Genomic DNA, 14,869 nt, shown 5'->3' on the forward strand with positions numbered 1-14,869 from the left:
GCGTTCAAAACAATTATCTATTTCCTGTAAGCCTGAACTGTGGTTGGTCCTCTAAAAACTGATAACCATGCCACCTGGTGCTGGAATCCATTTTAAATTTTGTACTCTTCAAGGTGGAGGAAGAATGGAACAAAGAGTTCCCAACCTGGGGAAATTCTATAAGAGATGGGAAGTAATCAATGAGAATCTTCATCTGGCTTCACAGACTTCTCCCCAATGCAAGAGGGCACATTAAGAGACCGGGAAACATAGAACTCTAATTGGGGGTGGGGGAGAGAAGTAGCTGAGCTCAGGTCAGAAAAAAAAAAAATCAGCCCTGGCCTGAAGGTCTTTACCTGAAATAAGAACTAGAGTGGGAAATTATGGTTTGTTACAACTTCACTAGTATTGCTAAGTGAAATAAAGTGTGTTATCGCAATTCTTAAATTACTGTTAAATGTTTAGAAGAAGGATTTATTGAGACTATCACACCGAAATGAACTCTTGTTAAAAACAGGAATAAGTTACTTCCAATGATTTACTGTTCATTTATTAATTTTAATAGTTTATGTTAAAATATACTATATTTTAAAACAAATTAAAGTTGAAAATTGTAGTCCTGATTCAGGAAAAATAGCTATTCAGGAAGGATACTTAAGTATATACTTAGTCTCAGTGGACATAAGTATATGCTTAATCATGACAGTAAACCAAAAATCACCAAACTGTTTTCATATTAGAGTATGTCAAATATTGGGGGGAAAGCCTGAGATGCACTTGAAGGTGACTTTATTGTAACCAGAGATAATAAAACTATGAACAAATCAAAACTTTCATAGATTCAGAAGCATACTACAAAGTACTTGTGTGGGAGTCTAACTGAACCCAGGATCAAACACATTTTTTAAAAAAGCTATACACTGTAAGACAAGAAGGAAGGTCCTCCTGTGGTTCATTATTTGATTAAAAGATAGGAAACACAGGATAGATGATCAGTTTTCAGAAAGGAGAGAGATAAATAGTGACATTCTGTACTGGGACCAATACTGTGCAACATATTTATAAATGGTCTGGGAAAAGGGATAAACAGTGAGGTGATCAAATTTGCAGATGATACAAAACTACTCAAGTCCGAAGCAGAGTGTGAAGAGTTACAAAGGAGTCTCATAAAACTGAGTGACTCGGCAACAAAATGACAGATGAAAACCAATGTTAATAAGTTCAAAGAAATGTACCCTGGAAAACATGATCCCAACTATACATATAAAATGAGGGGGGTCTACATTAGCTGTTAGGTCTCAAGGGAGAGGTTTTGGATTTATTGTGGATAGGTCTCTGAAAACATCAATTCCATGAGCAGGAACAAGCAAAAAAGCTAAGAGAATTGTGGGAATCATTAGTAAATGGATAGATAATTTGAAAGAGAATATTATATTGCCTCTATATAAGTCCATGGTATGTCCACATCTTGAATGCTCTATGCAGATCTGGTCATCCCATCTCAAAAAAATTATATTGGAATTAGAAAAGATGCAGAAAAGGGCAACAAAAATCATTAGGGGCATGGAACAGCTTCTACAGGAGGAGAGTTTAGTAAAATGGGGACTTTTCATCTTGGTAAAGAGATGACTAAGGGGGATATGGTAATGGTTGTGATGGGGCGCATTCACCCCGCACTGAATTGAAAGGGGTTAAATCTACATTGTGGTCTAAGGAAGCCACACCCCCTTCATTCAACTGGCATGCTTCAGGTGTACCAGTATAAAAGAGAACAGCTTGAATCTCTTTTGAGTTGGTGCAGACTGCTATGGAGGAAGGACATGTGCCTCCTGCTCTAGCCAAGGCTCAGCAGAAGCCCAGGACCTTGGAAGTCACTACCACAGCCCAAGCAGAGGCCAAGGTAACCACACAGGCCTTACAGGATTCAGAGGCACCAGAGAAGGTAGGCCAGGGATCCTGGGGGTAACAAGAACACCAAGGTCACAGTGTCAGGAATGGCTACAAGAAGCAGCCCAGGGAAATGCAATGGAGAACTGGTGAGTGAGCTGAAGTCTTGAGTCAGCATGTTTTGAATGGAGACTTTCCCTGATGACCTAGTGGCCTGAGTTATAGCCACTAAGAGGGTCTGGGGCAGGCTCTTCCTGCTAAGAGCACATTCCCCCCTGTTTCCTGACTCTAGTCATTGGGCTTCCTGTCCTAGGAGAAGGGTAGATTTCCTGACTCTGGCCAGTGGGCCTTACTGCTCTACCCAGATACTGTTCTGCAGGACTGATACTGGGCCACTAGGCTTTGTGGCGCAGCTGATCAGGGCAAACAAGGAGCTGTCCTCTCAGACATACCACCATCCATCCAGAACTAAGGTTGGGCATATAGTCTTAGGTTAGGAGGGACACAGATGTAAAATAGGTATGCCCGCCCCTATTCCCAAAAAGTATTGAAGTTCAATAAGGACAAATACAAAGTACTCTACTTAGGGAGGAACAATCAGTTTCACACATACATAGTAGGAAATGACTGTCTAGGAAGGAGTACTGTAAAAAGGGATTGAGGGCTCATAATGGACCATAAGCTAAATATGAGTCAACAGTGTGATGCTGTTTCAAAAAAAGCAAATATCATTCTGGGATGCATTAACAGGAGTGTTGTAAGCAAGACACGAGAGATTAATTCTTCCCCTGTACTCTGAGCTGATTAGGCTTCAGCTGGAGTATTGTGTCCTGTTCTAAGCACTACATTTCATAAAAGATGTGAAGAAATTGGAGAAGATCCAAAGGAGGGCAACAAAAATTATTAAATGTTTAGAAAACATGACATATCAGGGAAGACTGAAAGAACTGGCTTTATTTAGTTTGGAAAGGAGAAGACTGAGAGAGCACATCATTACAGCTGTCAGGATGATTAAACATGGGAGTCACTTGCCTTGGGAGACTGTGGAATCTCCATCATTGGAGATGTTTAAGATCAGGTTAGATAAACAGGAATGATCTGGCTGGTGCTTGGCCCTGCCAGGATGGCAGGGGACTAGACTTCCTACGGTCCCTTCCAGTTCCAGTATTCTGTGATTCTATGATGAACCTATGGACATTTTTGCCAAAGGATATTGTGAAAGGCCAAGACTACAGCCGGTCCCTGACTTACGAACAAGTTACGTTCCAAGCACTTGGTCATAACTCGATTTGTTCGTAAGTCGGGCCCCATTCATTTAAATGGGATTGCGCTGTTCATAAGCGCAGATCGCCGTTCCTAAGTTGGGGCTGCGCTTAATGGGAGGCTGGTCATAAGTGCAGCTGGTCGTACATTGATGCGTTTGTAAGTCGGGGACCAGCTATATAAAGCAGTAAATAAATTCATGGAGGATATTTTTATGAATGGCTATTAGCTCACTTAAATATTTATGAATGGCTATAGATCACTTATGTTTTTAATATTCCCTAGAATCCTAAAGCAGGCCTGCTGTATTTCTTTCCTGCACAAGTGATTTTACCATTTCTGTACCCCTCCTCCCGTGGGGAACTCATCTCTTACTCATTTATTGTGCCATGTGTGATTCAACAAAATCCAAACAATAAGTGCATTCAGACATGTAATTTGCATGTGCTGCAATGAGTTTTCCCCAACAATTCTTTGCCCCAGCAAAAGTATCTTTCAAGTATGCGCTAGAAGAAAGTATATTTCACAGTTGTGGCTTTCTCAGAATCATAGCAAGTGTAGGATTCACAGAAAATCAGTTTGACGGTGTTATCTTCAAAGAAACTCAATTTGTAGGACAACTGTGGTGATATCATGAGAAAACCATTATTTGGGTTCTTAATGCTCCTCTCTCTCCCCCACCAAACACATACATAAACCATACCCTTTTTGGTGCATTTTTTGAAAAACAGGGACCACTGAATCTATGATGATAAAAAACAATGCTGAAATATACTGCTGCCTCAAAATAAAAACAATCCAATGCTGGAATACCTGTATATTTAATTTGGTGTCTGACCCAATAGCTTTTGAGTGACTTTTTTGCTACATTAAAACCACCAATATTATGCAGACAAAACCAAAGCTAATAGGTTGTCATTAGGAGAATCCTTGAAGAAAACTGAGGGAGTGGTTTCATATTTTATTTACATTTTTATGTTTGGGGTCCAAAAGACCTGAAAGGTTAGTAATTTCATTTACCCCATTCACTAACATTGAGTGGTCTACCTGACCCCATTACCTTTTTAGAGACTTTTGATGCTACTAATAAACTACAACAGGTAGGACAATAAACTAATGTGGAAAGACTAACCTCACCTCTTTCCAAGGATACTTAATGTACGAAGAGGCACGGGTTTGGCATGAAAAAATGTTGGACTTGTTGGGGTCAGACAGATCAAAAAAATTAGGAGGGTTGAAGATAAACATGTGCTTAAGTACTTCCTTCAGGGAGCATATATTATTTATGGCACACTGTACTGTTTGGAATGTATTTTTAAAGCTACTGTGGTTCATATTTTCACTCAAAAAGTAACTGTAAATTATAAGACAAGTAATTCTCCTAATAAAGAACTCCAGAGAAGACCTCTGTGTTTATTCATAGGCTTAAACAATGGGGCAATTCAGCAGAACATCTAAGCACATGCTTAAAGTTAAACATGAGTTGAAATTCCATTGATTTCAGTGGGATTTCAATGCTTAAGTGCTCTCCTGAATAGAAGTGGACTTAAAGATATGTATAACGTTAATCTTAAGTGCCTTGCTGAATTGGGGCCTGGATAAATACCAAAGCCATGTAGCATCAGAAACTTTGGCTCTGTGGCTAAATTACCTATTATTGGAGCCACAGTAATGAGAGTCACATAAGTGTTCTACACTGAGACTTTTGTGATCCATAATGTTTTGTATTACCATTATCACTCTCTGAGTCCCAATCATGAAAAAGGTAAAATAGTAAAAGATACAAACCACCAAGTGAAGATGTGTTGTGTTCATTTCTATATATCTTCTAAACATACATGATGTAGAACTAGCTTGCAAATGAGGAATTTGTCAGAAATTAAATTAGACTTTGCAGCGCATAATACCCCAAATGAATCAGAACTGACAGCACTTAATGACAAAGTTTGTTCCAATCCCAGTAAGTGAAAACTCTGCTACTCATGCAAGAAAAAAAACCTGTATCTGTATGGGCTCTCATTTTTATTTTCCCCTAATATTATAACCAGTAAAACTTGCACTACAGTAATTCAAATCTTCACTACAACTGTTGACAAAAATCAGGCTGAGAGACAATCAAAGGCTCTTATTGTCAAATCCATTAAAATATTTCCATGTTTAATCTGCCCCTTCTCCTCTTCTAAATTCTGTCCTTACTCCCACCAAAGCAAATTGATCAATCTTTGCTCTTGCAGCTTCATGAACAATTTTTCAGCATGATCCTGCCAGTGAAATGGATGTGCTGATTCACTAGCTCCAAGGGATAGGTTCAATATGTCTTCTGTTCACTCAAATGACATTGATCTGTCTATTGTGTCCAGTCAATAAATCTTTATTAGAATAATTTACTTCACATGAATGTCAGCTCCTGCACTGGAATTAAAGTGTTTTGTAATTGTTCACCCTTTTAATCCATGTGGCTTTTCTTTTCAGACTTATATTATCATCTATTCATCTCTCAACACTGATCTATACTGCAGGCAATACATTACCTAATGCATAATAATATGTTTGCCAAAAATAAGATCTATACATAAGACAAATTCATCAAGGAGATTTTAGACATAGCAGGCCTGAAATCTCTGCTCGTTTTTTATTCAGGGACTGGTAAAAAACCACTGATATTTTTCCTAATTAAGGATGTCAGGATTTTGCCTATGAAAAAGACTAAACACAACCATGCAATAAGGAGCACTCTCAACACAACAGTTGAAAGTATCGGTAGAGTAATTCATTGGCAAGACACCTAAAATAACATAGGGAGGTTTGACACAGACACAGCCAATTCACTTACTCCTTCTAAAGTGTGCAGCAAAAACAGATCTAATTATAAAAAGCTTGCAATTGCCCCACTAGCAAACTAAGGAACTGGTGTTTCAGTAAAGTTGAAACATCTCCACTCCTGGCCTCCCACATAAGTCTATCACATTATGTAGGAACAAAAAGTCAAGAACAAGGAAGACTGCAGAAAGAAATTCTTCTGTTCAGGGAGGCAGAATCCTATTCCTGCAATAAATCAAGGAAGGGAAAAGCTGATGACACCCATCCTCCCTCTTGAAGGGAATGAAGAAGAGCCAAGATTCCCATTCTTGGATGGAGAGGAACCAGGTTCTCTAACGTGCACAAGATATGGTTAGGAGACTAGACAAGTTTCCTTAGATGGGTTTTCCCCACATCTTTAGATAGTGGATTTAAAATCTGTATCAACAGACCAAAAGTGAACTGGAGTCACACACTAGTTCCAAACAGCGATTTGCTAACATCACATTGAGGTGCACTGGCAGTAATGGGTATGGAAGGAGGCTGCTTGCACAGCTGTTATCTGCATGACACCCAAATCAAGTCAGTGCAATCACTTTGTCATTTTTAGAGAGAACATTATAACACTCAGGAAGTCCTTGTCTACAATTACCACCCAGCAAGCCCAAGTATTAAAGCAGCCCAAAGCTTTTTGAAATACAAGTTCTGTTAACAGAAGGAAGTTACACAATCTATATTAGAGATTTGTTTGTCTGTCTGCGTGTCTGTCTGCAAGTCCATTTATTCAAGAACTACTAAACAGTGAAAGCTAGGACCAGCAAATTTGGTAGGCAGCTTGCTCTTATCCTATCTTAAGACAACGTTAGGGTTTAGTTGTGCCAGGAAATGTGATGTGCCTGAAATTTGATTGTTTTCCATAACATGGAAAAGGAAGGGGAGAGGAGGGACGTGATCCTTAGAGTCACCAGTATGGCACCAAACACAGGGAAGAGCTGTCCCAAAGAGTCACCACTGGAGGGCAGCCGCACCACCAACGGAGTGGCCAGATGGAGATGGGTCTCCATCATCTTGCCTACCACCTTGCCTCCCTACCTCAAAGCCTGACCCTCAGACTCCCAGCCCCATCAGTGCACAGCCTTCCCTTGGGAGCACCACCAGGGCCAGCAAGTGCAGGCCTGGCAGCCTCCCACCCCAGGCCCAGCTGCTCCCCCACAGGACCCACTGCCAGCTCCCTCCCACTGCCTGCACTGTTGGACCACCCAGTGTGGCTGCAACAGGCCAGCCTGGATTGCACCCATCCTTCTCCTCCTCTGCCCAGGCCCGGGGAGCACTGGCAGGGGATCCCAGTGCTGCCCCTCCCCTTTCCAGACAGTGCCAATGGGGAAGACCTGAGTGGTCCCCTCTTACTCTCCCCCCCATCTCCCTGGGTAAGGCCTGCATGGCCTCAACACACGGCCCCAGGCAAGGCCCCTTCCCCTCAACCTGGGTCCCACTCCCCCACGTCCCTAGACCACCACTCCTCTGACCTCTGACCAGCCTGAGGCGCACCAGCGGGAGGCCTGTGCAGGCCCCATGTCCCTTTCTGCCCTGGGCTAGACACAGCCAACACCAAATAAGTCTGCTAGATGGTAAATAACAGACAAAATGCAAGTAGGGTTTGAAGAGACAGAATGAGTGGAGAGATCTATTATGAATCCAGTTTTATCTTCTGACACAAATACGTGCATCTCCCACATACAAGCAATGAATGACTCTCCTTGATAATTTTTAGTGACTAGGTTAATTTCTGCACCATTTACATAACAAGTTTTATTCTTGAGTAGAATGATCATGTAAATGAACTAAACACCAAAACAGTGTTGACCAAAAAATAATTTACCACAAATTTCAGAACGCAAGGAGTGTCTCTCTCTTTATTTTAGCAAAATACAGGACTATGTAGCACTTTAAAGACTAACAAGATGGTTTATTATATGATGAGCTTTCGTGGGCCAGACCCACTTCCTCAGATCAAGGAAGTGGGTCTGGCCCACGAAAGCTCATCATCTAATAAACCATCTTGTTAGTCTTTAAAGTGCTACATAGTCCTGTATTTTGCTTCAGCTACACCAGACTAACACAGCTACATTTCTATTACTATTCTTTATTTTAGGATTTTATCCTGCCACCCGTCTTCTCTGAATCAGAGCTCCAACCATGCAAAATAAATTTGGGCTTCATAGAGAGTCTCGGGCTTGTCTCATTACTAAGTTAGATATTTAGGCATATATCAGCCCCTCAACCCCCACCCCCAGCTCAGTATAATTATTTGTGTATGAATGATAATAACAACCTAAAAGTTTATTTAAAATAAATTATTTGTTATCTCTGTAGATTATTTTATTGTGCCATTGTTCACAATAAAGAAAAAGCAAGTCTTGGACCTCTATGGATAATACAATGGAAAGTAAATTGGGTGAGACAAGAGTTATGTTGTCTTCACAGTGCTACACACGATTATTTATTTGGTCTGATTTCCACTATACATCTATTTTAAGAGGCCCAGTCTGTCAGCACTGGTGAGATTGCACAGTTCTGTCATACCATAACCAATGGCACAGCTTACATTTAAATTTACTCTTCCCTCTACCCTTACCCTCTACACATAACAATGATGTTTGTTTTAGAATGCTTGTTGAACAACTGCATCTTCAGCATGACAATCCAATGAAAGCAACATCTCCTTTAAGCAACATCTCATAAAAAGTTGGCTATATGCCAAAACCTTACCCCCAAACATTGCTTCAACAACATATGAACAAAACACCCTCTTTCCCTTTCATCTTCCCTTGAAGAACAATAATAATCTGAAACAATTTTTAGCAGTTAAATTTAGCTGTATTATTCATATGCAAAAACTTTTACAGAGCGTCACAAATATCCCATGAGATTACTCCATTCAAGGTACAATAATAAAGACTTTTTCATATTAGCCTCAGGGGGTAGCCATGTTAGTCTGTAACTATAAAAATGAGTAGTCCTGTAGCACCTGAGAGACTAACAAAAATATATATAGTATCGTGAGCTTTCGTGGGCAAAACCCACTTCCTCAGAGGAACAGAGACTTTGTTCAGCTGAGGAAGTGGGTTTTGCCCACGAAAGCTCATGATACTATATATGTAGCAGGACTACTTGTTCTTTCACACTAGGTCTTTTGGGTACAGACAGCGCAAAGTATTTTCACTGTTGAAGTTACTATGACCAGCAGTCACCGGCAGTGTGTAGAGGCAGCAGCACAAAAAAGCTGATTTGATACAAATGTATTCAAAATAAATTTCTGATGGGGCAGATTTATTCCAATACAAATCAATGATTCTCAAAGTGTTAATTTAAAATGCCACTTGGCTATCTATGGAGATAAATAAATTATATCTTATATTCATGAATATATGAACACACTTCTTACCAAATAAACTTCATGAGGATTCAGCTACACATGTGCAATTTTGATTTCTAGATAAAGATCAGGATAACTCTGCACAATGTAATCAACTCTTATGATTTTATCACAAGTCTTTTGATATTTGGTGTTGGTAAGTTAAAGACAGTGAAGAGTGAAATGAAAAGAGATTAATCAAGTGGAGATAATGAATGTGGAATATGGAATAAATAAAAAAGGGATACTGATTCAATGGATAAGGAAGGAATAAGAATAAATGAATGAAGGGGTAAACGGGATGAGGAGAGGATAAAGTAAGAAAGGCAGGGAATAGGCAGGAACATAAATTACTCAGTTCAAATCTAAGCTTGGAACATCATTCTTTTTGCACTTAGAAAAAAGAAAATAGGTTTACTTTCTCCAGCAATAGAACCCTATCCAATATGGCATGTCAGCGTGGACAAATTAATTAGCATTTTTTAATATTGGCACTTGCCATTACTGCTTTGGAAAAAAGAGAGAAATCAGACCACACACAATGTTCTGACACCGTCTGGTAAACAAGAGCAAGCTCCTCCACCAGTGACTTGGAGATCAAGCACAAGATGATGATAATTTCCCAAAAGGACAATACAGTAAAAACAGCACAAGACAGGCAGCAGCAGGTGTAAACTTACCACTAGAGCAATTGGGTCCCCCCCAGCCAGGCTCACACTGGCAGGTGTTTGGAGCAATACAACGACCATGGACACATTTATCAGCACAGTGAGCTGTCAAAAAGAGAAATCAATAAAAATAAGAACATCTTGCACAAAAACCAGAAGCAAGCAAGAAAAACCACACAACAGCCTTTCCCCCCAAATCCAACTGTTTTATATTTTTGTCTCAAATATCTTTTAAAAACAAGAACAATTGATGGTAAATTCATGTTTGGTAGCTTCCTCTGCAAGTCATTTTTCAGACTTAACATGTATTTTATAACCATACAACTTCTTTTCTAAGTTCAAAATTTAAACATAAATTCCATTAAGGATGCTTAAATACTATTTCATGCTCAACTCTGAGAAGAGACTCTAAGCTTTTGGAGAAAAATTCATGCTCGTTTTTGCTGCAACAATGAATAAAACAAAATTTTGTCTATACCACACAGAATATGACACAACACATCAGTCTTTAATGTTTATCTTTATTAAAGACTGCATGATTCGAAGCAGCACAGTGAAACAGAGATGAGCACCAGACTAAAACAAAATGTAAACCTTCTGGCTCCTCCTGCAATTATCATTGCCATTGCTGAATACAGCTGGATGAAATTTTTAATTTGAATTTTTTTTTAAATAAATAAGGGTCTTTTTTTAATTTGAAAATTTTATTTTCAACCGCCCTAATGTTGAATCTTTTTTTAGAGAGATGTGATCTAGTTTTTAGAGCACAGAAGTGGGAGCACCGAGTGTTCTAATTCTGAGCATAAGACTTACACTAAGGGCATATCTTCACTTATGGACCAAATTGACAGGGCAGAGATCAGTCAGCTGGGGGTCGATTTAACTCATCTAGTATATACATGATAAATCAATTGTTCTCTCATCAATTCAAGTACTCCACCTCAATCAGAAGTGCAAGGGGAGCTGATGGGAGAGCATCTCCAGTTGACACACCACCATGAAGACACCATGTTAAGTAGATCTAAGATCAACTTCAGCGATGTTTGTCATGTAACTGAAATTACATAAACTTAGATTGATCTCTTGCGGTAGTGTATCATAGAATCCTAGGACTGGAAGGGACCTCGAGAGGTCATCGAGTCCAGTCCCTTGCCCTCATGGCAGGACCCAGGACTGTCTAGACAATCCCTGATAGACATTTATCTACCCTATTCTTAAATATCTCCAGAGATGGAGATTCCACAACCTTCCCTAGGCAATTTATTTAACTGTTGAACCACCCTAACAGTTAGGAAGTTTTTCCTAATGTCCAACCTAAACCTCCCTTGCTGCAGTTTAAGCCCATTGCTTCTTGCTCAGAGGCTAGGAAGAACAAGTTTTCTCCCTTCTCCCTAAGACACCCTTTTAGATACTGAAAACCGTTATCATATCCCCTCTCAATCTTCTCTTTTCCAAACTAAACAAGCTCAATTCTTTCAGTCTTCCATCATAGGTCATGTTCTCTAGATCTTTAATCATTCTTGTTGCTCTTCTCCAATTTCTCCACATCTTTCTTGAAATGTGGTGCCCAGAACTAGACACAATACTCCAACTGAGGCCAGTATGATGGGGGCTAATTTGGCTACGACAAATCAGGAAAGAGATCTTGGAGTTATCGTGGACAGTTCTCTCAGCGGCGGTCAAAAAGGCAAATAGGATGCTAGGAATTATTAGGAAAGGGATAGAAAATAAGACCCAGAATATTTTACTGCCCCTGTATAAAACTATGGTACGCCCACATCTTGAATACTGTGTACAGATGTGGTCTCCTCACCTCAAAAAAGATATTTTGGCCTTGGAAAGGGTTCAGAAAAGGGCAACTAAAATGATTAGGGGTTTGGAACGGGTCCCATATGAGGAGAGGTTAAAGCAACTAGGACTTTTCAGTTTAGAAAAGAGGAGACTGAGGGGGGATATGATAGAGGTCTATAAAATCATGAATGGTGTGGAGAGGGCTGATAAAGAAAAGTTAATTATTAGTTCCCTAAATAGAAGAACTAGAGGACACCAGATGAAATTAATGGGTAGCAGGTTTAAAACTAATAAAAGAAAGTTCTTCTTCACACAGCGTGTAGTCAACCTGTGGAACTCCTTGCCAGAGAAGGCTGTGAAGGCTAGGACTATAATAGAGTTTAAAGAGAAGCTAGATAATTTCATGGAGGTTAGGTCCATAAAAGGCTATTAGCCAGGGGATAAAATGGTGTCCTTGGCCTCTGTTTGTCAGAGGCTGGAGAGGGATGGCAGGAGACAAATCGCTTGATTATTATCTTCGGTCCACCCTCTCTGGGGCACCTGGTGCTGGCCACTGTCGGCAGACAGGATACTGGGATAGAAGGACCTTTGGTCTGACCCAGTACGTTCTTATGTTCTTATGTTCTTAATCAGCGTAGGGTATAGTGGAAGAATGACTTCTCGTGTCTTGCTCACAACACACCTATTAATGCATCCTAGAGTCATGTTTGCTTTTTTTGCAACAGCGTCACACTATTGACTCATATTTAGCTTGTGGGCCACTATACCCCTAGATCCCTTTCTGCCATACTCCTTCCTAAACAGTCGCTTCCCATTCCCATGTGTGAAACTGATTGTTCCTTCCAAAGTGGAGTACTTTGCATTTGTCCTTATTAAACTTCATTCTGTTTAACTCAGACCATTTCTCCAATTTGTCCAGATCATTTTGAATAATGACTCTGTTCTCCAAAACAGTCGCAACCCCTCCCAGCTTGGTATCATCTGCAAACTTAATAAGTGTACTCTCTATGTGTAGACAAGCCCGAGGTCACTTTAGACAAATCACAATTTCCTCATTTATAAAACTCATATAAATATTACTTACTTATCTAGACATGAATTAATGTTCATAAAGTTCTTTGGAGATGCAAAGCACAGTGTAAATGGATAAGGAATTAGAAACAGGTTTGACTGCTATATGGGCACAAAAAAGCAACATAACACTAGCATAGGTTACACAGAGGAGGAGCAGGGACCTAGGGCAAGAAAAAAGCTATAGGAGCCCAGAGCAAAGAAGGAGCAGCCTAGAAAAGGAATCAGGGAAGGAATCAGGACTGTTGTGAAGACATGCCCAGAGTGGGGAGTGAGGTGAAGGCAGACCTTTGCTGGACAAAAAGGCTAAACTGAAAACAAGACAGAGCCATTCTGACAGAAGGGAAAGGCATCTGTCAGTCACAATGGCAGACAGGTCAATTAGTCCTACCCTTCCCGCTAACAGTGACATTATTTAATGCTCAGGCTAGAAAAGCAAAGGAGTGTCATAGAACTGCCCAACACAGCTAAGATAGCTACTCTTCAGGAGTTAGGGGAGGGAAACATTCAAGACAGTGATGACTGACTCCACCTCCCAGAGCCTGAAATCACTTCAGCAAAGAAAAACAGATAGGAGTTCACAAGCAGCAACACTAACTGTTGACATTACATTCTCGGAAGGTCAGTTGACATAAATACACACATACATACTCTCAAGCACACGCGCACACGCACATGCATATTGTGGGAATTTTTTAACAACAAATTCAACTAACAGTATGTTCCAAAAGATACATGTGGGATAATAAGTCTCTTGGTAACATATCCAAAGTCTTTCATTTGAAAGAAACATCCACAACAGAAACCTGATCATTTATACCAATAAGAAGTAAATATTTTTTGGAGAGAAGAGAAAGAAACGGTTCAGCTGGTGTTTTCAGGAGGTTTAAGGAAGGTTGAACGGATAGAAAATGTTTCAGCCCATAAGTTAATCAGCACTGAAAAAATAAATTCAAAATTTCCACTTTCTAATTAAGGATGGTGGGCCAGAATATTTATCTTTAAACTTTGGATGATTAAAAAAAATGAAAACCCACAGAGATCAGTCTGATGAACATGTTCCATATAAACCAAGAAAGGCTTAGTTTATTGAGCCCTAGGCTATTAATCTTATGGCTTCACAGCCTCTCATTTTTTCTAAACTCTTTATGCAGGTGAGCTATTTTTGAGAGGTTCATTAGAATGATCTTCATTATAAATTAATTAAGGTTTAAAAAATTATTTTAAAGCATCAGATAACAGAAAGGATAAAGCAATAACAGTGTTTTATTTGTTTTTATTTTCTAAATAATCAAATCAAACAATACACCTTACCCTCCTGGTAGTCTTATAACTAGATACGCATTACCTACATCACCAAAAAACTCTTGCCTTAAATTAATGCTGCCTCATACACTAGAATAGCTGCAAGTCTTCCTTCAGCCAACTCTATTATAAAAACTTCTTAATGAACCATAAGATATTAGAAAGTGATAGCGAAAGCAGCAAGCTCAAATTACGTGCATGTGTGGATAAGCAGCTGATTACTCACATACTAAAATCAAATTAGTATGCAATGAGGCTGCATAGCTCTGCTTTGGCTCCATTTTCATTATATACCACATTATGCACAATGTGGAATACATAGAAATAACACATATAAACATTTGCATGTGTTCATTACAAGCCTATAATAATACCTATATAATAGTTTTATAACTTCTTCATCATCATCAACAACCATGGGCTCTGCGCCCGCTGGTGTCCAATGCCTCCCTCACTATCTCCTTCCATCTTTCCCTGTCCAGAGCGGAGTGGCTTAGTTTCTGTAGACTAGCTCCGCACCAATCTTACTACTCTATAATACCTTTATTAATAACTGCAGAGAAGTTTACTTCCTAGATTGTTTTATACTTGTAAAGATAGATATGTGAAGCCTCTATGAAAAGTAACTTATTTTGAAAATAAAGTGAATTTAGTACTGTAGAAATATGCCAGGCTGCTAACCCTGGAGACT

At 39.6% G+C, this 14,869-nt stretch overlaps 1 protein-coding gene across 1 annotated transcript in view; it reads right to left on the bottom strand.

Annotated features, from left to right (window-relative positions):
- Positions 1-14,869, bottom strand: part of MEGF10 (multiple EGF like domains 10) — a 173,534-nt gene that overhangs the window by 102,064 nt on the left and 56,601 nt on the right. The window contains exon 5 of the mRNA XM_006130122.5: positions 10,024-10,116. Within this exon, the coding sequence (XP_006130184.2) occupies positions 10,024-10,116 (93 nt within the window). The remainder of the gene's footprint in view (positions 1-10,023; positions 10,117-14,869) is intronic.

The sequence above is a fragment of the Pelodiscus sinensis genome, chromosome 6 (genome assembly GCF_052426305.1).
Source record: "Pelodiscus sinensis isolate ZL-2025 chromosome 6, ASM5242630v1, whole genome shotgun sequence".
Lineage (NCBI taxonomy): Eukaryota > Metazoa > Chordata > Testudines > Trionychidae > Pelodiscus > Pelodiscus sinensis.